The sequence below is a fragment of the Peromyscus maniculatus genome, chromosome 11 (assembly GCF_049852395.1).
Source record: "Peromyscus maniculatus bairdii isolate BWxNUB_F1_BW_parent chromosome 11, HU_Pman_BW_mat_3.1, whole genome shotgun sequence".
Classification (NCBI taxonomy): Eukaryota; Metazoa; Chordata; class Mammalia; order Rodentia; family Cricetidae; genus Peromyscus; species Peromyscus maniculatus.
Genome location: NC_134862.1, coordinates 62,187,157 through 62,209,986, shown reverse-complemented (window position 1 = coordinate 62,209,986; position 22,830 = coordinate 62,187,157). Strand labels below are relative to the sequence as shown.

At 45.6% G+C, this 22,830-nt stretch overlaps 1 protein-coding gene across 1 annotated transcript in view; it reads left to right on the top strand.

Moving 5' to 3' along the window:
- Positions 1-22,830, top strand: part of Lamc2 (laminin subunit gamma 2) — a 66,300-nt gene that overhangs the window by 3,892 nt on the left and 39,578 nt on the right. Inside the window, exon 2 of the mRNA XM_006979924.4 lies at positions 15,686-15,874. Coding sequence (XP_006979986.1) covers positions 15,686-15,874 — 189 coding nt within the window. The remainder of the gene's footprint in view (positions 1-15,685; positions 15,875-22,830) is intronic.

The following is a 22,830-nucleotide window of genomic DNA, read 5'->3' as shown; positions in this document are numbered from 1 at the left end:
AATCTTCACAGCATAGTCACCTTGAACTTACTTGTGACAAATTTCAACATTCATGATTGTGAGATAAAGGACACTGTGTTATGTTAGACGATTTGGTATTTTTCTTACTGATAAATATCCAGTGTATCGAGTGAGGTCATTTTAGCTTAATGTCTCACTCAGATAACACCCAAGTCATTGAGAAAGTACTCTGTAGTATGTAAGATTTTTAAAGGACTTCAATGCACCATGCTTCCCCTCTAGGAATCATTTTTTGGTAAAATAAAAAGTCTATCCATACAGTAAATAGGAATAGAGAGTTGGGATTCAGTGTGAGCTGGGAAGTCCTTTGGGGGCATTCATTTTGGTACCCAGAATTGGGGCGCTGATTTAGTTCTAGTGGTTGACGAAACTGTTGATTTGTGATTGCGTTTATTGGAAAGTCAGGATATGAAATTACCGTGTTGAGGCAATCCTGGGAGTATGGTTCCTGTTTAAGTCCTCAGTAGCTCAACCAGACTGACATTGTCTTTTTCTTGGGGAAATTTGCAAGGCAAAGGACAAGACCCGAATCATCGATCTCAGACCAGTGCAGAAATAGGAGCCCTGTGATTCTGGAATTCTCTAATTTAGTCACAAAAGAAATTTAGCAGATTACTGAAGCATTTCTGGGGCTGTGTTGTAACATAAACCCCAGAAAGATGATGTAATGTTTGAGTCATCTCCAAAGCCCAAAGCTGTCTTTTTTGGTGTCTGTGGGTGACTGTGTGTCTACAGACGTTCCTTCCTGCTGAACGAACACGCTTCTTCACATCACAGCCGTGAAAGGAGACGTGGGGGGAGGCTATTCTTCTAACACTGGCCAACGCAAGGCTGAGTTCCTTCTGCGGCAGGAGAGGAGAGCTGGAGAGCTGGGAGCCAAGCTCTGTATCCTGACCTTCCTCAGACGTTGTAGCCCAATTACAGAACTCCAACTGTATCTCTTCCAGATTTTGTTTTTATTTAACTTGAGAATATGAATTTCTATGTTGGGAAAAAAATCAATTGGTAGCCAAACTACTTCCCACAACTAACTCAAAATTAGACAAAATGTCTAAACATTGAGCTGCACTTTATGTACAAGACTTCTTACAGCAAAGATTTACACATCTCCGTTGTTTCCTGGAGCTAAGTGCTTGTCCCTGTCCAATGCAGGGCAGTGAAGTAGGAGCTCCGTTCATTCTGGAGGGGCCTTGTTTAGTCTGACACGACTGAATGAGAGTGTATCCAATGCTGATAGAGAGCAGGTCCAAGGGGACTCACCTAACCTCTTGTTTTATAAGAGAGGAAGATGATAATCAGGGAGCTAAAATCATTGCCTGGATTCCCATGACTGGGCAGAGCCAAGCTGGGTTCAGCAAGTATAATGCATGTATGATAGGCAAGCGAAGGCACCCAAGATTGCCTTAGCTAGAACCCTATAGTTAGCAAAAGGGCCAGGATTCACTTGTACATGAAAGTTCCATTCCCAAGCTAGCTCCTTGACTTATTTCTCATTCTAAAAATCAAAAAACAAACAAACCTATCCATGTATCCCTTTTTAGTCATTAGAGGGCATTATGGAAGCTTTTAAAAATATTTTATTTTTATTTATGTGTGTATGAGAGAGAGAGAGAGAGAGAGAGAGAGAGAGAGAGAGAGAGAGAGAGGATACAGTATTTTTCCAATAGGATTTTTACAGAAAGCCATCTTACGAATGCACTTCATGCCCATTTTCCAACCTTGTCAATCACAATAATTGCAGCCATTCTTTTGCTAAAACCCAGAAGTATAACAGTTCACTGTAGACCCGTCCTTATTTAAGTGATCTGTAAAGGAATGTAGTGATAGCCAGAAACTGTAGCTGACATTTATGTAGGGAAACCTATTGCTCATAAAAACAGTAAGGGACTTGGGAGAAATATTTGTCTGCCTGGGCTCAGGTGAGAACTCCAGGTCATCAGGCTGAGTCACCCGCAAGCCACACACCAGCCTAGGCTGTGATACCACATCTAATAAACTGGTAGTGAAAGGAGGTACCTCCTCTGAGCTCCGGAGTACTTCCTGCTGCGGCCTCACCCACACTGCATGGGCAGCACAGGATCAAACAAGGGACTTCTCAGCAGTTTGGGCTATGCTGGCTTAAAATGCAACTGGAAAAAAAAAAAAAGGAGAGAGAAAATGGAATTCAATTAAAGGCCTCTTAGTGAGGGAAATAACCTTATTGTAGTTGTGTGAGTCTTTAAAAGGATTAAACTGGAAACAGATAGTCACACGCTAAGCCATAAAGTTCAAGATAAGTGTGAATGATGAAATATTTTATACTTTGTTTTATTTAATTAAATTGAGGATCATATTAAATGTCAGAAAGAGACATCTCATAGAGGAGATTTTAAAACTAGGAAATCTTTATGAACATCTCATTATCACATGGGAATGTGGTAGAAAGTAATATTTTCATCTTAAGTAGCTTAGATTTGAAGACTGTTTTTTTTTTTCCAGACAGGATCAAAGATTCTAATGAGGTTGATACCAAGTAACAGCTGCTGGGTATATTTTGTTTTGGATTTCATAAGGAGTGTATGATTTGAATATTTGTAAAAATAAATTTAAGAACACATTAGAATAGATTCCTCCTGAAAGGACACCTTTGATCATTGTTTTTCTACTTCAAGCAGCCTGTGGCAGCTGTTTTGAAAGGGAGTAAATGTTCTCCAGTTAGTCCTTATTCACCAAGTTCAGTCCAGGTGGACTTCTTCTGCAGGACCTCATGATAGGCGAGTTCCTGGAGATGGGGGTGACGGTTGCTTCTGCTGAGCATAAAAGGGCTGCTAGTTTACAGGAGACCAGTCTTTGACTCAGAAGTAGGGCATGGTGTCCAAGAGGATACATTAACATTGATTGTTTAGTGTAATTTCTTTGAACAAAGGGAAGAGCTATTTGAGATTTTCTTGCCTTAACTCACTACTCACGACTCCCCATGATGGTTTCCTTTTACAAAGTAAGAATTACAAGAAGCAGAGGAAAGAAAGATTTCAACTAAATAGTGTAAGCCAAACTGCTGGAAGTCCTGCAAACCCAGCTCCTCAGGAGGGTGAGGCAGAAGGACCACAATTTCCAGGTCTGCTTGAGATGTAGAGCAAGTTTAAGACTCCTCTCTGGGGTGTGTGTGTGTGTGTGTGTGTGTGTGTGTGTGTGTGTGTGTGTGTGTTCCTGTCAAAATGAAAGGACTGAGGTTAACTCGGTGCTAGACCAGGCACCTAGCTGTCTAGCCTCGGTCCTTGCTATGATAGATAGATAGATAGATAGATAGATAGATAGATAGATAGATAGATAGATACACATATACATACATATATACATACATACATATACACATACATACATACATACATACATGATAGATAGACCTTACTATGAAAGATAGATAAATACATATATATATATATATGATACATACATACATACATGCATGATAGACAGACAGACCTTACTATAATAGATAGATACATACATACATGATAGATAGATAGATAGATAGATAGATAGATAGATAGATAGATAGATAGATAGATAGATAGATAGGGTCAATTGGGGGCATTATGTGAAAGTAGGTTGAAAAGAAATAGGCTCAGTGATTAAGGGCACTGACTGCTCTTCCAGAGGACCCAGGTTCAATTCCCAGCACTCATACAGCAGCTCACAACTGTCTGTAACTGCAGTTCCAGGGGATCTGACACCCTTATACAGACACACATGCAGGCAAAACACCAATGCACATAAAATAAAAATAAGTTATTTTAAAAAAAGAAGAAATAGACCAGACCATGTTCATCTTTATAGGCAGCGTGAAGGAATTCCAATGTATAATCTTAGAAGAAAATAATGGCACTAGAGAGCTTTAAACAGAGGAGCGGAGACAATTTATATTTTGACAAGATTTTCTGGCTGCTGAATGAGTGGAAGGAAGTGAGACAAGCTTCATGGAGTCCAGTCAGAAGGCTGCGTCGATTCTGATTTGCTCAGAATTGGATCTAGACTGTCCATAGTGGAGACAGACTTGGGCGGACCTGAGCTATTTGGTGGGTTCAGCTCCAGTGTGGAACAGGCTAGCGGCAGCTGAGGAAGTTGTCTCTGAGGCTGTGAGGATGGCTTCCAGCCATCTGACTTGGAAATAGTGAGGTTTTGTTGTAATATATTTGCTTCTTTGTTGTTTTGAGACAGGGTGTCACCGTGTAGCCCAGGTTGGCTCCTTAAACTCCGGTTCCACCTGCCTCAGCCTGTCAAGTATGGGCATTATAGGTGCCTGCTGCCATGCTTGGTTTATGAGTTTATTATTAAATGGCTTTTGTCCAGAGATGGAACCAGCTGGAGAAGTGGAGTGGATGGCTGAAGTTGGGGCTGAGGATTGGGCCAGAGAACTGTTGAAATGCTGATACCTACAGTTATGAAAACCCTTGTCTTGAACGGGATCGCCAGGGGAGTTACGGAGGGAGGAGTCCACACGGCTGAGGCTTGGGGAACCAATATTTGGAGCTGAGGAAAGCTAGGGTTCAACAAGGCTTGGTTGTGGAGATGAAGTGCCAGGACGAAACATGCTAGCGTGACCTCACACTGTCTAAGAGGGTTTGAGAAAAGCAGGGGGAGGATTTGATGTCCCAGAAAGGGAACCCAGAAGGCAGCAGGGGAGGCAGAAGGCAGGCACCTTTCCCTAAAAAAGGAAGACAGCTCAGTGTGAACCTTAACCGTCCCCACTTGGATCCAGTCACGGGAGATTACTGTAACTTACGCAGAACTGTACCCAGCAGCTGAAATGGCAGCGGGAACAGCCGGGCTCGCATCGGCCAGCACACGCGGTCAGGTTCAAACTTGCCACTGAGATGCCTAGCTCCTGAGGTAGTACTGCTTACGTGGCAGGCTGCCCCATCAGGGCCTGCTGAGCTCATGCCTTCCGCCTGCTGCGCCCCTGCCCCTCCTCCACGCCACCCTTGGCTGGCTGCCCACTGGTGGCTCCTGTCTCACAGGCCAGGCCGAGATGGTGAGCCTGGGACAGAGGTAGCTCCTCTGGTGTCAGAGGCGACCTGCCAGAAAGTTCCAGACCTCCCTTTAATGGAAAACACCTTCCTCCCCGCCTTCTTTGCTCATCTCACTGTGGATGTTTTTGTGTTGACATGAGCTGTTTTCAGAACGAATGCCGTAGAGAAACAACCACCGTGTGTATTGTGTTGGGGAAATTTCTGTGCAGTTCCTGGGGTGAAACCTAGGGGTCTTCATGTGCACACTAGCAGACACTGGACCACTGAGCTACACCCCCACCCCTACATTTTGGGAAATGTCAAAGTGCATTTCTGGACTTCTGGGAGAATTCTGAGGTTCAGGTTTTTATTTGGCTTCTCTGTTTTTACACTATTTGCTTATTTATTTATTTGTATGTTTGTGTGTGTTATGTGTATGTGTGTATGTGTGGCCATGCACATGCTATGGCGAGCATGTAAAGAGGTCAGAGGACAACTGTTTTTCTCTTTTTTCCATGTGGATTCTGTGAATTGAACTCAGGTCTTCAGGCTTGGCAGCAAGCTCCCTTACCCACTGAGGCATCCCCACCATGACTGGCTTTCCTTAGGGCCAGGCTGCCTTTATTATATCTCTCTCCCCTCCTCCTCCCTCTCCTTTTTCTGCTCTCTTCCGTCTCTCTGGCCATCCATCCATCCACCCGTCCATCCACCCGTCTGTCCGTCCGTCTGTCCATCCATCCATCCATCCATCCATTGCATCTATCCTAGCAACATCAGTGCCAAGCGCTGGACCAGGTGTGGTTGGAACAGAGAAGAGAGAGATTCTGGAGATGAACTGGGTAATGGCCACAGATATGATGTCGTAGATGGAAGTGGTGAGCTCTGCGATCACCTGAGGAGGATCGCTTCCGGTGTTCAGAGAGAAGTCGCTGCAGGCTGTGAGCAGGGAAGTGCATAATCTGATGGATGTTTCTTAGGCACCCTGTGAGTCCTGTGGAAATGGCAAATCTGAAGGCTGGAGGAGGTAGCAAAGAGCTTAGGGTTCCGGAATTCGTGCAAGGATCCAGATGTTGAGGCCCAGGGAACTATGGAAAGACTTAAAGGAGGGGCTGACATGAGCCAAATATACAGGGTTTTCAAAGGAGTGTGTGTGTTTTCATTTTGGTTTTGTCTTTAAGGCACCAGTAAGCACAATGTTCACACACTGCCCCGGGGTAGAAATGAGGTTGCCCTGGTGAAAAGCTGGGTGTAGATGTGATCTATTTTGGTGGGGTTTTGTTGTTTGTCTGGGACAGATTCTGCTCTGCAGACCAGGCTCCCTCTAACTCATAGCGGTCCCCCTGCTTCAGACTCCTGGTTATGGGAACGACAGGCATGCGCCCCCACACCTGGCTCGGAGCTTGCTTTTAGCACAATAAGTAGGCTCTTCATCACACTGGTGATCATAGGTTTGCCAAGTTATGACAATTCCTGGTAGCTGCTTATTCCAAAAGGTGATTTTTTTTTTTTTCATGGAAAGTTTAAAAAGAATACTGACTGGATGAAGCTGCGGGCCACTGGTGTTCTTCCTCAACCTTGCCCCAAGGACAGCCCTAGGAAACATTTTCAGTTTCCTTTCATTCTCCTCAGTCTACAGCTTGGAAACAGCCTTTGCCCCTTGGCTTCCTGTCCTGACTTGTCAGGGGCCATGTTTGGTGAGGGGTGGGAGTGAGGACTGGGAAGGGCCCTGAGGGATTCCAGGCTCCTGGCTCCATTGTTTAAAGAGGGTTGCCAGTTCCTTTGATCTGTTCGCCCTGAGGAGTGTGGGTGGTAGTGGGCGGCCCAGCCCATGTCTAGCTGCCTGGAGGTCTCCTAAGAAGCCCCTTGAGGGTCAGTGACTGAGCTATTACAGTTATCACTGTGATACACGGCACACAGTACGCCAGACCCAAGTGCCACCCACGCTTTACCAGACTTGGAGAAATACGTGAAAATCTTTGTAAAATGATTCCGGTTCCCAAGTGTTTATTTAGGGCTGGAGGTGAACTTGATGAATTGCATTCCTTTATCTGCGGGGAGGCCTGACTGGCTGTCAAGAGCTGGAGGAGAGGATAGAGAAGCAGATGAAATCTGAAGAGGTGTTTCTGGCTTGGCGGGAGTGCGGTGTGAATGAATACGCAAAGAAACACTGACTGGGATGTAGCAACAGCAACAGCTCAGTTTTGAGCCCCATGTCCCGGCTTCATGTGGGTTTTTAATTTTCTGTTTTGTTTTTTCAATAGTTTTTGTTTCTGTGTGTATGTGTGTGAGGGCCTGCACATGCCACACAGCCCATGCGTGCAAGTCAGAGGACAATTTATGGGAGGCGTTTCTCTCCTTCCACAATGTGGGTTCCAAGGACGGGATTTGGGTGGTCAGGCTGGATGGCACAGTGTCTTTACCTGCTGAGCCACGTTGCCAACTCTGATTTTGTGTTTTCTGATGCAATCTTTCATCTCTTTATCTGTCTGTCTAGCTATCTGTATGTAGGCATGATATATATTTCAGTTGTGTGTATGTGTTTGTATGCCCATGCATGTGTATACTTACATGCATGTAAAGATCAGAGGACCATATTGTTTCTTGGAAGCTGTTTTTTGAGACAATCTCTCATTAGCTAAAGACTCACTGATTAGGCTGGCTGGCTAGCCGGCCAGCAAGTCCCCGGAACCCAGCCCCGCCTCCTCAATGCCGGGGTTACAAGCATGTGCCAGCACACCCATAATTTTAATGTGGGTTCCGGGGATCCAAGTCAGGTCCTCGTGTTTGCCTAACAAGCACTTTACTGACGGAGACATTTCTCCAGCCCCTGTAATGATATCTTAATGCCAGCTCCTAGACCCAGCTCTGCTCACAGGGAAATCGGAAAACACGGGTGATGTGGTAAGTGCTTAATGGATCGACACAAATTATAAGTGGATTCAACACCACCTTTGGGAAAATATAATGTTAGTAGCTCTTTCGTGAAATCTTGCTGGCTCATGAAGTATTAGTGTCCAAGCACCCAGCGTAGCCTCCCTGTTGGATAATAAGTGGTATTGATTAGATCAACAGCAGCAACAACAAAAAGCCAGGTACGGCGGCTCACAGTTGTAATCCCAGCACTAGGAGAAGCTGGGATGGAAGAATTGCTATAGCCATGGTTGCATAGTGAATTCTTGGCCAGCCTGGGACACACACACACACACACACACACACACACACACACACACACACGCACATATGCACGCACACGCGCGCGCGCGCACACACACACACACATACACAGAGGAAATAAATGATGAAGTTGTGCATTTCCTTGGCTAAGAACACAAGAGGGAAAAAGAAGGATCAGGGAAACTGCAATCTATCAGTGTGATGGGACATGGTGGCACACACCTGAAATCCCAGCACTCAGGAGGCTGAGGCAGGAGAATCTCAACTTAGAAGCAGGCCTGGGTTACCCAGTGAGCTCCAGCTCAAAACAGAAACAACAAAATCTAACGAAGAGGTACTTTGGAAAGAAAGGATTTATAGCCTGCAGCATTTATAAAATGATAGGGAATCACTGGTTACGTTTTTATGTTCGTGGTGATTTACCGGAAAGTCACTGCAGCCGACGGCACACGAGCAGAGAACACAAGCCAGGCAAGCATTAACTAAAAACATGAACCAGTAACTAGGATATAGCGCTTTAACCCTCCCATCCTTCTCTATTCTCCATCCATGTTTACACTTGTTTATGTCTCCTGGTTTATATAGTTTTCCTTAATAAATATCACTAAATAAATATCACTTAATAAATATCATTTATCTTGGTTATCTGCCACCCAGACTCTGATGTAAAACTCTTCGAGGGCTGGGGCATCTGCTGGTTTTGTTTGCTGCTGGATCCTGGAGGCTGGAATGACCTAGTATAGATGTAACAGCCTTATGATTAAATAAGAAACACAGAGCCAAATGCAGAGTCAAAAGCCCAAGAGGTCAGAGCAGTAGCCGAGAGCTGAGACTTAAAACCGCCTTCTTACTCTTCCTGCCGCTGCTGTCCTTCCCCTCAGCAAGAGACCTACTTCCTGTGTGTCTGTCTTTTTATTGACTTTCTGTTCTGCCTTCTCATTGGTTGTAAACCCAACCACATGACCTCCTCATCACTGCCTGTCTGTACAGACCTCCAGGTCTACTATGGTTGGTATTGAGATTAAAGGCGTGTGTCTCCATGCTGGCTGTATCCTTGAACACACAGAGATCTGCCTGTCATGTGATCAGGATTAAAGGCATGTGCCATCACCGCCCGGCTTCTGCTATGGCTTGCTATTAGCTCTGACCCCCAGGCAACTTTATTTATTAACATACAAATAAAATCACATTTCAGTACAAATAAAATATCACCATAACCCGGCACATATTAGATGCTCAGTGTGGATTTGTTCAGAGTGGATGAGTAGAAGGACTAGTGGTAGACGGCTTGCTGCTGACTCAGGGGATGCCCAAAACTCTTAACTTGCACGGTCATCACGTGCATGTTCAAGGCCTCCGGATGAAAGCTGGATGGTATATTTAGAATGTTTGAAGCTGGGTCAAAGTTTGGGAGAATAGTAACAAATTTGAAAAATAAAATTGAAAGAAAAATCTCCAGGCCTAAAATCAAACACATCTAAACACAAGGGAAGGAAAAATATAACACAGAGACATGTTTTAGAATTTCCTCTTATTTCAGAATCTATTAGGGGACTGCATTTAGGTCTGTTCATCTAGGTAGACTGAGATAAACTGGACTCCCATGGGGAAGACTAGGGAAGAGTGACTGCTAATTTTTTTTTTTTCCTGGATCTTGCTCTGTAGACCAGGCTGGCCTCGAACTCACAGAGATCCGCCTGCCTCTGCCTCCCGAGTGCTGGGATTAAAGGCGTGAGCCACCACTGCCTGGCTAAATTTGTATTTTTAATACATGTGCAGATACATGGGGGCAGATGGAGCTCTTTAAATGGTAGAAACACAGACATCTGTCTCCAGGGGTGGTGTTGGGGTCAGGTGCTTCCAGGTACTTGGCCTCTTATTCATGGAGTTGCAATCAAAGCTCAAAGAGATCTGCAAAAGAAACTTTATTTATTTATTTATTTATTTATTTATTTATTTATTTATTTATTGAGACAGGGTTTCGCTGTGTAGCTTTGCACCTTTCCTGGAGCTCACTTGGTAGCCCAGGCTGGCCTCGAACTCACAGAGATCCACCTGCCTCTGCTTCCGGAGTGCTGGGATTAAAGGCGTGCGCCACCAACGCCTGGCGCAAGAAACTTTATTTTAAGCAAACCAATAGGAAAGGTCAGAAGACACAGCAAGGCTCATTGGACCGCACGAGTGAAGACACTCACGCCCCGATTATTGTTTGCAGCTCCTTTTGGCGTTCAAGAGAAGGAGGGGTTTGGTTACTAAGGCTGTAGCCCAGGCAGTTCTCTCTCTTGATTGATTAGGTCATAGAATCGTTTTCTGTTGTGCATGTCCTTTCCCACAATGCATCTGATTTTAATCCTATGTATACCCAATATGCATAGGATGGTCAATAAAAGCTTTTCCCTGAAAATGTGCTTGAGGACACAGTTTACCTTATTGTGTATGCATCCAAAACCAGCTCAGGCTGGATCAGTCTTTCCATTTCTCACACCTAGATGCATTGAGAATAGAGAATATACTTGGCTAGAAGCTGTCTTAGTTTGTTGGCTGTTTGAGGAAGAGAAGCATCTATTGCCCAGAGAAGGGTGTGCATGTAGGCTGACACAGGTGTGCGTGTGGGGGGCACTCAAGTTAGCTGGGTACATTGTCTGAAGAGGGGTGTGTTTACATAGTACGAGCAGGTAAAGGAGCTAGGCTGCCACGTGCATCATTAGGAGAAAGGGGTGTGCATAACCCAAACCAGAGTCACAGGTTACTAAGCGTGCCCACTTTACATTTAAAGCTAGCTCTCTCTGTGTGTGTGTCTGTGTCTGTATCTGTGTCTGTCTGTCTGTCTCTTTCCAGAATTTCATTCTGTAGCTCAGGCTGGCCTGGAACTATGTAGCCCAGGTTGGCCAAGAATGCCCATTGATCCTTCCTCAGCTCCCTAAGTGTAGCAATTACAGGTGTGAACCACCACATTCAGCCACAGGTTTCCCAAAATTCAGAAGAGCATCCTTTTATTGGTTCATTCACAAATACTGAACAATTGCTGTGGACTAGTTCCTAGTGCTATGTGGTACCCAGGTCCCCATATCCTGTCTGTTGGAAGGAGCAAAGAACGGTACTTTACCCTTAACATGCTTTGTTTTGTAAAGAATAGTTGAAAAATATGCGTTTTTTTTTTTTTCAGCAAGCATTTAAAATTCGATAGATTTCCTACACAAACCCAGGTTTCTCTTTTCTTTGAGAAGTATAAATGGAAACCCCGACTACAGCAGCCCTTCTTCACCCTGGCTGGCTGCCGGCTGCCGTCCTCTGAAGGCGAATGCTATTTCCACTCTGTCCGCTGGCATAGTTCCTCTACCCGTTAGCCTATGTCTAGCCTGGTGGATACCCTGTGGCCAGCAGTGAGCTCATGGTGCTAGTCAGTAAGAAATGACCCCCAATGAAAGAGACTCATACAAGCTGTATTGTGTTCATTTTATTAAGCCCAGTTGCAAGAATATTCTAGAATTTAAGATGAGGGTTTTTTTGTTTGTTTGCTTTTTTCCCCCTCACAGTTATGAGAGCAAGTAACCAATGATTACTCCCTCTCATAACTCAATCCTAGGGACATCAGTCTAAGGAGAAGATTTGAAGGAAACCATAGTTCGAGTATAGACCAATAGCAGAAAGAATAGTTCTTTGCAAAAGAAACAGGATGAGTTTTCTTCTCACCGTGTGTGTGTGTGTGTGTGTGTGTGTGTGTGTGTGTGTGTGTGTGTGTGTGTGTGTGTGTGTGAGTGCTTGAAGCCTCACTGTTGCGTCAGTACAGCTCAGTGGAACCCTAACCCAGCCAGGTAACTTCAGAGTCCTGTAGGCAAGTCTACTGGGAGTACCTTCACCAGATTTTCAAGCAGTGCGGACCCTCAAGGCCAACACACTCCTCAGGTGAAGTCTGCCGACGGGCTGTGGTGGCAAACCCTAGTATCCCCACACTTGGGAGATGGAAGGGTCAGGAGTGCAAGGTCGTTTTCAGCTCCTAGTGAGTTCCAGGCCCGCCTGGGCTATATGATACCCTGTCTCAAAAAACAACAGTCTGCTCTGGATTAGAAAAGCAGAGTGAAGTGTGTGTTGCTTGGAGACTGCTCCTAGGAGGCATGGAGCAGGGAGGGCACTGGTTCACTGGGTGGCACAGTGGAAAAGCCTGGTGTACATAACGCATGGGATGGGCATGCCCATTCCTTGGTAGAAATTTCACAGCACAGGACAGCTGCGTGGCACATCTGCTGGATATTTTAAAAATCAGTTTCACCAGCATTAGCTGGGAAAGACTGGGCTTGGCAATGGTTCTGTGGGAAAACCAGAAAACAACAGTTTTTAATTGGGAACAAATTCAGTACACTGTAAACTTAAATGTTGGTTTTTATCCCTGGAATGAAGGTGTCTAGGCTCAGAACAGGATTCTGTTACGAGCTGAGCTGTTCAGGCCTTGAAGAACCATGGTCAATTTTTGTCTCTTAAGTAAGGCAATCGAAAAGTGGGGTTTGGGCCAGGTGTGGTAGCACATGCCTTTAACCCCAGCTCCTGGGAGGTAAAGGCAGGAGGATCTGAGTTCAAGACCAGCCTGGTCTACCGAACAAGTTCCAGGACAGTCAGAGCTGTACAGAGCAACAAAAACAAAACAAAACAACAACAACAAAAAGGCAACAGAAAAGGAGAAGGAAGGAAAGTGGGGTTTATTGCTCAAGGGGTAGTCAAGAAGAATCTAGAAACCACGGCAAAGATGATTGACATGCCTGGGGTGGTGAACCTCTATCTTAACTGGAGAGGAAGGAGATGCTATGGCTCTTTGTGTATTTAGAGGCTCGACTAATACAAGCCTTGAAGAACAGTGTCTACAGTTGATTTGTTAAATAAATAAATGGATGGAAATGTGGAGAGAGAGAGAGAGAGAGAGAGAGAGAGAGAGAGAGAGAGAGAGGGAGGGAGGGAGGGAGGGAGGGAGGGAGGGAGGGAGAGAGAGAGAGAGAGAGAGAGAGAGAGAGAGAGAGAGAGAGATGTGTGTGTGTGTGTGTGTGATGTGTGTGATGTGTGTTGTCTTCTCGGGAAGGAGTAAGGGCATGGTGAGAACCCCAGAGAGGTAGATGTAGGACTACTCAGACAAGATGCGTGGGCCAGTGAAAGGACTCAGTGGGAAAAGTCTCCTGCCACCAAGCCTGACCACCTGACTTTGATCCCCAGGACTCACATGGTGGAAGGGAATGACTGACTGCTGTGAGTTGACCTCTGGCCTCCACATGTGTGTTGTGTGTGTGACACCACCCCCATGCAAAATATATAAAATGATTTGTATAAACAATGCACTAGGGGTGTGTATGTGTGTGTGTGTGTGTGTGTGTGTGTGTGTGTGTGTGTGTGTGTGTGTGTTTTACAAGATTAAGAGCTATTCCAGAAGAGGTCACAGGAACCTCTGTGCCAGACTAGATCTCGTGAAGGGGAAGCGATGAAGACAGAGGCTTTGGAATCACACAGACCAGGCAAATTCTGCCCTTGCCCCTTAGCTGTTTCTGTAACAGAAGGCAAGATGTGTACCCCCTCTAAGCATTCATCCTCCCATCCCCTAAGCAGAGAGGTTAAAAAACATCGTGAGAGTTAGCTGAGCTAATGGATGTAAAGTCCCGGAGCAGTTGGGGGGGGGGGGGGCAGGCAAGATATCTCTGTAGATTAAAGGAGCTTGCTGCCAAGTCTGAGGACCTGAGTTTGATCCCTGGGTGCCACATGGTGGAAGAAGAGGAACTGTTTTCCAAAAGTTGTCCTCTGTCCTCTGCATGCACGGAGTAGCATGCACACATACCATAGGTATAATAAAATTTAAAATAAATGAAACCGGGCGGCTCTGGGTTGATGTTACATATTTAGGGAGCAAATGAGATTGATGGCAGTGGGTTGTGGCTTCAGAGGTGGACATGGGGCCCCTTTGCTGGCTTTATGGTTATTACTCTGGTTAAATCCTAATTCTGGACACTCCAGAAACAGTTTCACAGGCACCAAGGTTTTACCTCATACACCAAGGCTACCTGGCCAATGAATTCTGTGGAAAGGTTTGCCCTCAGACCCCAGCTCTTTACTGGGTCAAATTTCTTCACCATAAGTGTTGGTTTTCACCTGTTATTTCTGAGGGAAGAAAAGGAGCTCAGGTAAGGGCCCTGGCTGGTCCTTCTTCAGACAGACCCTCCAAAGGCTGCAGGGAGAAGACCTGTTCCACACTTGTAGAGGAGGAAGCCAGATGCGAAAGTCGAAGTGATTTGCCCAAAGGATATAGCCCACTGGTAAAGTGCTTGACCAGTATACGCAGAGCCTTGGGATCGAGTCACAGCCACGTACCCAGGAGGGAAAGGAAATTTGTTCAAAGAAATGTTTCAGTTCTTTTGATTTCAAGGCCCATCACTTTTTCTTGTAAACCTTGATTAAAATGTTTTGAGTGTCTACTGTATATCAGATACTATGCCAATTATTCCCACGTGTGACTGTCGTGGCTGTTTAGACACCCCCCTTCACACACATACAGAATTGGCTGACATTATAGGATGGTTTTCTTTGACAACTGGCTTTCGGAGGGACATGCAAGATACTAGTGAGGGTGAGAAGGAACTAGTCCAGTATAGTCGGACTTTCTTTGGACCACCAGCTCCCAAATAATAACACGGAGACTTTCTATTAATTATGAAAGCTTGGCCTTATCTTAGGCTTATTCCAAACTATCTCTTAAAACTTAAATAACCCACTTATATTAATCTACATTTGGTCACATGGCTCATTATCTTTCCTCAGTATGGTATATCTGACTTCCTCTGAGTCTGGAGTCTGGTGGCAAATCCTCTGCCTCAGATTCTTTCCCAGAGTTCCTCTCTCTTCCTAGAAGTCCTGCCTATTCTCTCCTGCCTAGCTATTGGCCATTCAGCTCTTTATTAAACCAATCAGAAGGTGCCTTAGAAAAATGAGGAAGGACATAGGCACATCTTCACCCAGTGTACAAAAAGATTATCCCAACAGTCCAGATGGCCAGATCAGCCACTCAGCCTTGACACTGTCGAGGGACAAATGAATGTCTTCCATAGTGGACATCATGAGCTGCTAGAGAGTTGGATGAGCGTCCATGCCTGGCAGTCCTCTGTTAGCTCGTTGACTTGTCCTCTTGGTTTGTTTACACAGTGATCCAAATGAATGCTCTGCAGATATTCAGACCATGAATTTCCACATTAAAAACATCACCAAGCCTTTTGGCTTCTCTTATGTAATCGGACAATTTGGTGACCCTGAATTCATGTTTCCCAGACAACGATCACCCCGGCACTTTGTGACTGCTGCTTCCTTTAGGTGGAACAAGAGTCCTCACTCTGCCCCAATGGCCCCTGTCACCCTCTTTCCCCTGCGTAGCTCAAGTCAACATGTGGTAGTCCCTGCATACTTGATAGTAACCACCTGGGGGAATAGTCTGATGGTTTTGCTTGCTTCTGACCCCCTCTCTCCCCTCTCCCTAGTCTGTGATTGCAATGGGAAATCCAGACAGTGCATCTTTGACCCGGAGCTCCAGCGACAGACGGGCCATGGGTTCCGCTGCCTCAACTGCAATGACAACACCGCCGGGATCCACTGCGAGAGGTGCCGGGAGGGCTTTTACCGGCAGCGGGAGAGAGACCGCTGCCTACCCTGCAACTGCCACTCAAAAGGTCGGTGGGAAGAGGGCGAAGGAAGGAGAGAGGGGAGACGGATGGAGGGAAGAAGCCAGAGAGAAGACAGGGAAAGAGGAAGGAGCGGGGGACAAGCCAGCCAAGAGGGAGATGTTGCACCACGGGGTCCCCCCCCCCAAGACATTGGTCGTTGTAGCAATTCCTGCCTGTGAGGAAATGTTTAACATTGGGGGTAACGGGAGGAGCGGGGTCTTCAGTGCCGCTAGTGTGAGTTCCAGCGTGGAGAGTCACATACTTTCTTTTCAGTACTGAGAATTAAACGCAGAGCCTTGTACGTGCTGGGCAGTGTTCTACTGCTGAGCTATACGCCCTTTAAATGTTTGTGATTTTGAGATAAGCCCTAAATTGCTTAGGCTGGCCTCTCCTTCCTGATCGTCCTGGAGGAGCTACAATCACTGGATAAATGTTACCACACCTGGGAGTCTGGTGGCTAACTTTTCTGTGACCTGGGGACAAAGGAAGCTTGGTCACTTTCAGTGACAGTTCTTCACATCCACCATTGTTCTGACCAGGCTGTAGAGAAGAGCGATTAGCTGGGTGTGGTGGCATCTGCCTGTAATCCTAGCCCTTGGGAGGTAGAAGGAGAAGGATCTGGGGTTCATGGTCATCCTCAGACACACAGAGTTGCCTAGGTTACATGAGATCCTGTGTCAAAAACCAAAAAGGAGGAAAAAGGCGGATTGTAAGGACCTGTTTCTGTGGCTGTGTTAGGTGTTAGCAACAGAAACTCCAGAGAAAGACCAGAGCTGTACGCAAGAGCAACCACCAGATAGGAAGCTCCTGACGGGGGGGGTGGGGGTGGGGTGGAGCTAAGGATATTGGTGACCCCTCCAGTGCTACGGTCCCAAACTGTAGGTGGCTGTAGTACACAGAGATGCCCACATTGGGCTGTGTTCATCGTGGGTGGGCTGACAGTCCACACATACTAGTAAATGCATCAGGGGAAGGACACGTCTATAAACATGCGGAGGTTTTTTATTGGTACCTCATTTGTCTGTTATCTTTCCTGGCATTTGATGCCTCTCCTTGTTGGAAAGTGTTCAAGAGCATTACGTGGTGCACACTTAAAGTGTAGCCCCTTAGCGTGGCTCTGCCTCAGTGTCGCTCTGTGGAACCAATTCACAGCTGCAGCTGGAAGAATCTGCAGTTGAGCAGGTTTTTCGGTGCAGCCAAAATGAGCTGTTAGTGGAGTGTGTCGGGAACTTTCTAGAAAACTGGAATGCCCTGGGATGATACAGATCTGGGGGCAGTCCCAGGTTCACCTGGGTTTGTTGTTCTGGTGTAGTCTGAATCCAGTCTGTTTAGTTATGTGTTTAGTTAACCCAACATCCAGAACCTCTGAGATTTCTCAGTTCTCACCATGACACTTCTTACATGGACTTCATAAAGAAAAAGCAAGAGAAAAATTGTTCTGTTTTAATGAGTGTTTGAGATTCTTGGGGAAGCCAAGATCCCCATTAAACACGCAGCTTTACAATATATCACAGGAACAGAGTGGTCCTCCCAAAGTGGTCAGTGAGGATGTAGTCAGATTCAGTGGGCTCCTGGCAGAGCCTGGCAGACCACAAGGTTCTGATTCCAGAGGAGACAAGGAATGAGCTGCTGGACAGAGAGGCCGAGGAAAGCTTTCTCATCTGTCTCTCTGTATGGTTCCCACTCACCCAGCCTCAGGAAGCATGTCTTCTCTGGAGGCATCTGGAACTTCATGGGAGCTGGTGGTGGGTGGAGCCTGGTGGGAGGTGGAGCCTGTGGGGGTGGAGCCTGGTGGGAAGTACTTTTTATTCAGTAATTAATTAACCTTCACAGATAACCATCTGAACAGGGTTTTCATTTCGGAAATGAGGGCAGAAGGGGCAGGAAGGTGCCTGTGCAAGGTTGCAGAGCTAAGGGCAGAGCAAGGATTTTAGTCTAGGTTTGCTCATATCATAGCTGATAGTGGTGGATTTGGGAGCCAGACAGTCCAGGTTCAGATCTTGCCTGTGTGGCTACCTCTGAGTCACTCGGGACATACGGTGTCACCTCTCAGTGCTCTAGTGTTCCCATTAGAGAAAAGGTCATCTGGGTATTTGCATCACATTATAGTGCAGGAATAATTAAGCACGTGATAGACAGGTTAGCAAAGTATAGTCAATAATAGATATTCTTATGAAGATGGAGGTTGAGGTCCCAACCACCTGGAACACTGACCTTTTCAAAAATTATATCCTACCCAGGTGTGACAGCACCAGTTTGTAATCCCAGCACTTGGGAAGCAGAGGTAAGAGGACCAGGAGTTCAAGATCAATCTCAGCTACATAGCAAGTTCAAGGCCAGCTTGGGCTACATGAAACTGCCTCAAAAAGTAAAAAAGAGATAAATAATAAAATAATATCCTGGGGGTAGGGTGGTGGCGGCACACACCTTTAATCCCAGCACTTAGGAGGCAGAGGCAGGCAGATCTCTCTTAGTTCAAGGCCAGCCTGGTCTACAGAGTGAGTTCCAGGACAGCCAGGGCTACACAGAAAGAAATCCTGTCTTGAAAAACCAACCAACCAAACAACTAAACAAACAAACAAACAAAAATGAAAACAAAATCCTGGCACAACGGAAGCCTTGTAGTGACCATATATGAACCTAAAATGATTTGTTAACATTTTACTTATTATTAACAACCCCACTTTAGCATTGAATATCTAGAGTATCCTTTTTCTTTTCTTTCTTTCTTTTTTTTTTTTGTTTGTTTTGTTTGAGACAGGATTTCTTTGTGTAGTCCTGGCTGACCTGGAACTCACTCTGTAGCCCAGGCTGGCCTCGAACTCACAGAGATCTGCCTGCCTCTGCCTCCCAAGTGCTGGCACTAGAGGTGTGCACCACTACTGCCCAGCCTGAAAGTATCTTCAACAGTGGAAAAGTTGACCTAGAAAGTTTTTTTGTTTTTGTTTTGTTTTGTTTTTTGTTTTGTTTTTTGTTTTTTTCGAGACAGGGTTTCTCTGTGTAGCTTTGCACCTTTCCTGGAACTCGATCTGTAGACCAGGCTGGCCTCGAACTCACAGAGATCCGCCTGCCTCTGCCTCCTAAGTGCTGGGATTAAAGGCGTGCGCCACCACCGCCCGGCAACTAGAAAGTTAATAAGTAGCCTGAAATCTCCCAGCAAGGAACAGAATGCTGAGTTTCTGTTCAAGGCAGCCAGGTCCCTCAGAAAACCTGGATTTCCTAAGGGCTGGCTAATGCTTTATACTTTCCAAAACATTTTCATAGCCTGGCAGGCTGTGCCTGTCACACACCCACATTCCTGCTGGAGAGATGAAGAAACTAAAGCTTCAGGTCCAGCTGCCTAGGCTGAGGGACACACTGGCAGGAGAAACTGTTTCCACCACGTGTTCTTAACTATACCTGGGCTTTGTGCATCACTAGACCAGCGGCCTGGTTTGAGGAACGGGTGTGAGAGACTGAACCTACAGCCCGGTGCATGCTGGGCAAGTGCCCTGTCCCTGAACTTATCCCAGTTACCTCTTTAGATTGTTTTACTTTGAGACAGGGTCTCATTAAGCTGCCCAGACTGTCCTCAAACTTGCTCTGTAATCCAGCAGGCCTTGGCATTGCAATCCTCCTGCCTCAGCCTCCCAAAGTGGTGGAATTACAGGTCTACTTTAATTTCCTGTGTGATTTCATAGTCTCCCAAATCAACTGCAAGGTCATTTCCATTTTCAAGTAATTACCTGAAAGAATTTGTAATAGCAGTGAAATTGCTATTTCAAATGAAAAAAAAAAAATCTTAAAAAAGAAAAAAAATTGCCATCACTTCATGTGTGGTAAATTATAACCTGTCTTTCTTGTTGGACTTATTTTTGGACTTCCAGTCCCCAAATAATGACCTGGAGACTTATTATTAATAACAAAAGCTTGGCCTTAGCTTAGGCTTGTTCCCAACCAGCTCTTATAACTTAAATTAACCTGTTTCTGTTAACCTCTGTTTTGCCATGTGTTTCTTTACCTCTCCTCCATTCTGTATATCTGACTTCCTCAGTGTCTTGCTGGCATCTCTTGCCCACTGAGGTTCTAACCCCTGAGTTCCTCTCTCTCCTCAGAAGTCCTGCCTATTCTCTCCTGTCTAGCTATTGGGCATTCAGCTCTTTATTAAACCAATCAGAAGGTGCCTTAGGCAGAGACACATCTTTATAGTGTACAGAAAGATTAGCTCACAACAGTAAATGAAGCCAACAGTTGCCTGATGCTCAATGTAGTTTGGCCTTCACAACCATTTCTCATAAATTTAGAAGTGAGCTTATGTCGTGTCCATGTGTGTGCAGATGAGGTGTGTATATGTGGGGGTATGTATGTCTGCATGTATATAGACATGAGTGTGTGAGGGTTGGTGTGCATGGTGTGGAGGCCAGAGCCCAATCTTGGGTATCTTCCTTGATTGTAAATTTTTTTTAAACTGAGTGTAGGGTTTCTCACTGAACAAGAGCTCTCCCGTTCAGCTAGCTAGCCAGCCGACTTGCTCCTGAGCAAGTTCATGGGCAGTCTGTGCAGTGTAACGAGACCTTGTCCCAAAATAAAACAGTATGGAGAGCGCTTGAGATATAGCTCAGCCCCCTGAACACTGACATTAGAGTCAGGTGCTGGAGACTGGTCCCCACACAGGAGTGCCTTGTCCACTGAGTTCTCCCCAGCCCACAGTCAGCTTATTTAGGCGATGACTGTGGTCCCAGCAACAATCCTGAGTGGCCATCACTTCTTCTGAGTCACATATCTAAGTCCTGCTAGCCTTTTGCAGATACTTTAAAATGCACTGTGTGTGTGCTCACTTTTTCCTCTCATGACACTCAAGTTCTTAAGGTGTGTGGGCTTCAGTATCAGTGGGCTTGTTCTCTCCTTTCATTACCTTTTACATAACTATGACAGTGTATTACTCTGATTAGCATATTTCTGTTCTTTAAAATGTGTTTATATGTATGTGTGTGTGTGTGTGTGTGTTTGTGTGTGTGTTTATGATGTTGAGGCTTGAACCCAGAGCCTTGCACATGCTGAGCAAGTTCTTTACTATTGAGCTATATCCCTAGTGTGCATGTGCATGCACGTGTGTGCGTGCACACACACACACCCCACACACAGAGGGAGGAGGCTCACATGAGAGCTCTCTTGGCTTAATTTGAAGTATGCATCCTTTGACACCTCCTGCACCCTCAGAGGCACATAGAGATCATCTCCCTGAGCCCTGAGAACACCCCCCTGAGACACCAACCTGAAGGCTGTTCCTCTTTAAAGCCAATTGTTCACAATCCCTGAGCCCAGCTTATAAGGTAGATGTTGGGGCAGGTGTTTTCATTCTAGCAAAGCACTTTTAAAACCCAGTGCTGTTATTTTAGACGTTTTAGAATGTGAGTTAAATTAGTTATGTTTGCATTTGGAGACATCAAACAGTCCCATGCCAACTTTGAAGGCCCGAAGGATGCTCCTCAGGGGTAAATTACTAGTATAGTGCTAACGCTATAATAGTCTATCAGTGTAGCGTTAACTACATTTTTAAGCTCCTACGATATGTGAGACACTGGATTAGGCACCTCTTACATATTAGCTCTTAGTTTTACAACAGCCCCTCGAGGTGTATGCTTTCATTCACATTTAAGAGAAATCACAGGTAAGCAGTTTGCCCGGAGACATGCAGCTAGAAGTGCCTGGGATTTGACTTGAGATCTGTTGAACTCAAAGCTGGGGCTGTTTTCTTGGCCTCCAGCTTCCTTGAGAGCAATGGTTCTCACCTTTCCTAATGCTGGGACCGTTTAAGACAGTTCCTCTTAGAACAATATTCTAGAGAATAAAAATTGGGACTATTTGGGCCAAACCATAACAGAGTTTTCTCTGCTACCTTATGATAATAATAATTTCCTTAAAGGGGGAGGAAGAGCTCTTAATTATTTTTCCTTTATTCCTTTATGGGGTAAGGGGGTGCACGTGCCACAGAGGACAGCTTGGAGGAGTCTGTTCTTTTACCTCTTGGGTTGCAGGAATTGAACTCAGGTCACCAGACTTAGTGTTGAGCCCTTTTATCCACTGGGCCATCTTGCCAGCACAAGAACAGTCATTTCTGAGACATGATTGCAGGGTTTTCTGAAGTTGAAAACATAATTAACATTAATTTGAACAGGAAAATATGTTTGGGGATTGTCAAATCATCCATTTATATTTAAAAAAAGTTCATTACAGAGGGACTTGTGTGTAATGTTTCCATCAGAATCCCAGCAGGTCTTTTCTTTTTTAGTTCTGTGCTCTGATTATTTTATTTTAGTTCTCCAAATAGTGTCTCTATTTCAGGCTGGCTTCAAACTCCATAAACAGCTGAGGTTGGTATTGAACTTCTGACCCTCCTGTCTCAGTGTCCTGACTGAAGAAGCAGTCGGGGCAAATGTCTCTGGGAAGCATGCACATGCCCTGAGTAGAGCAGAGAGCGGTATCTGGCTGGCCCGAGAGAACAGGAGTGGATGAGAAGAGGTGGGGTCCAGCAGGCTAGGATCTGGGATTTGCATCTGACTGCTTTTCTGGGGGACTTAAACAAAACCGAATAGTCTTCAGCAAACGTTCTCCATCCTCCTCTGGATGGAGGCTGAGGTGTGTAGAGGCTAAGGGGGAGGTGCAGAGGGAAGGTGGGAACTCAGACTGAGGTGGTAAAAGGGCATCTGCCAGAAGTGGTGAAATCCCACTGTGCCTGCTGCCCCCAGCCCGAGTCTTTCTCTCTTGCCATCAATGCACCACCCGGAGGACCCATTTTACAGAATGTGTCTATGGAAAACTGAGTCGTTATGAGGCAGTGCACAGAAGCTAATCTTTAAGATCAGCCTAGGTGTCCATCAACAGAAAGAAAGGTGGTATACACACGCAGTGGAGTTTATTCCGCAAGGAGATGAGCTTACGTTATTACAGGAAAATCAGTGGAATTGGAGCTCATAGTAAGC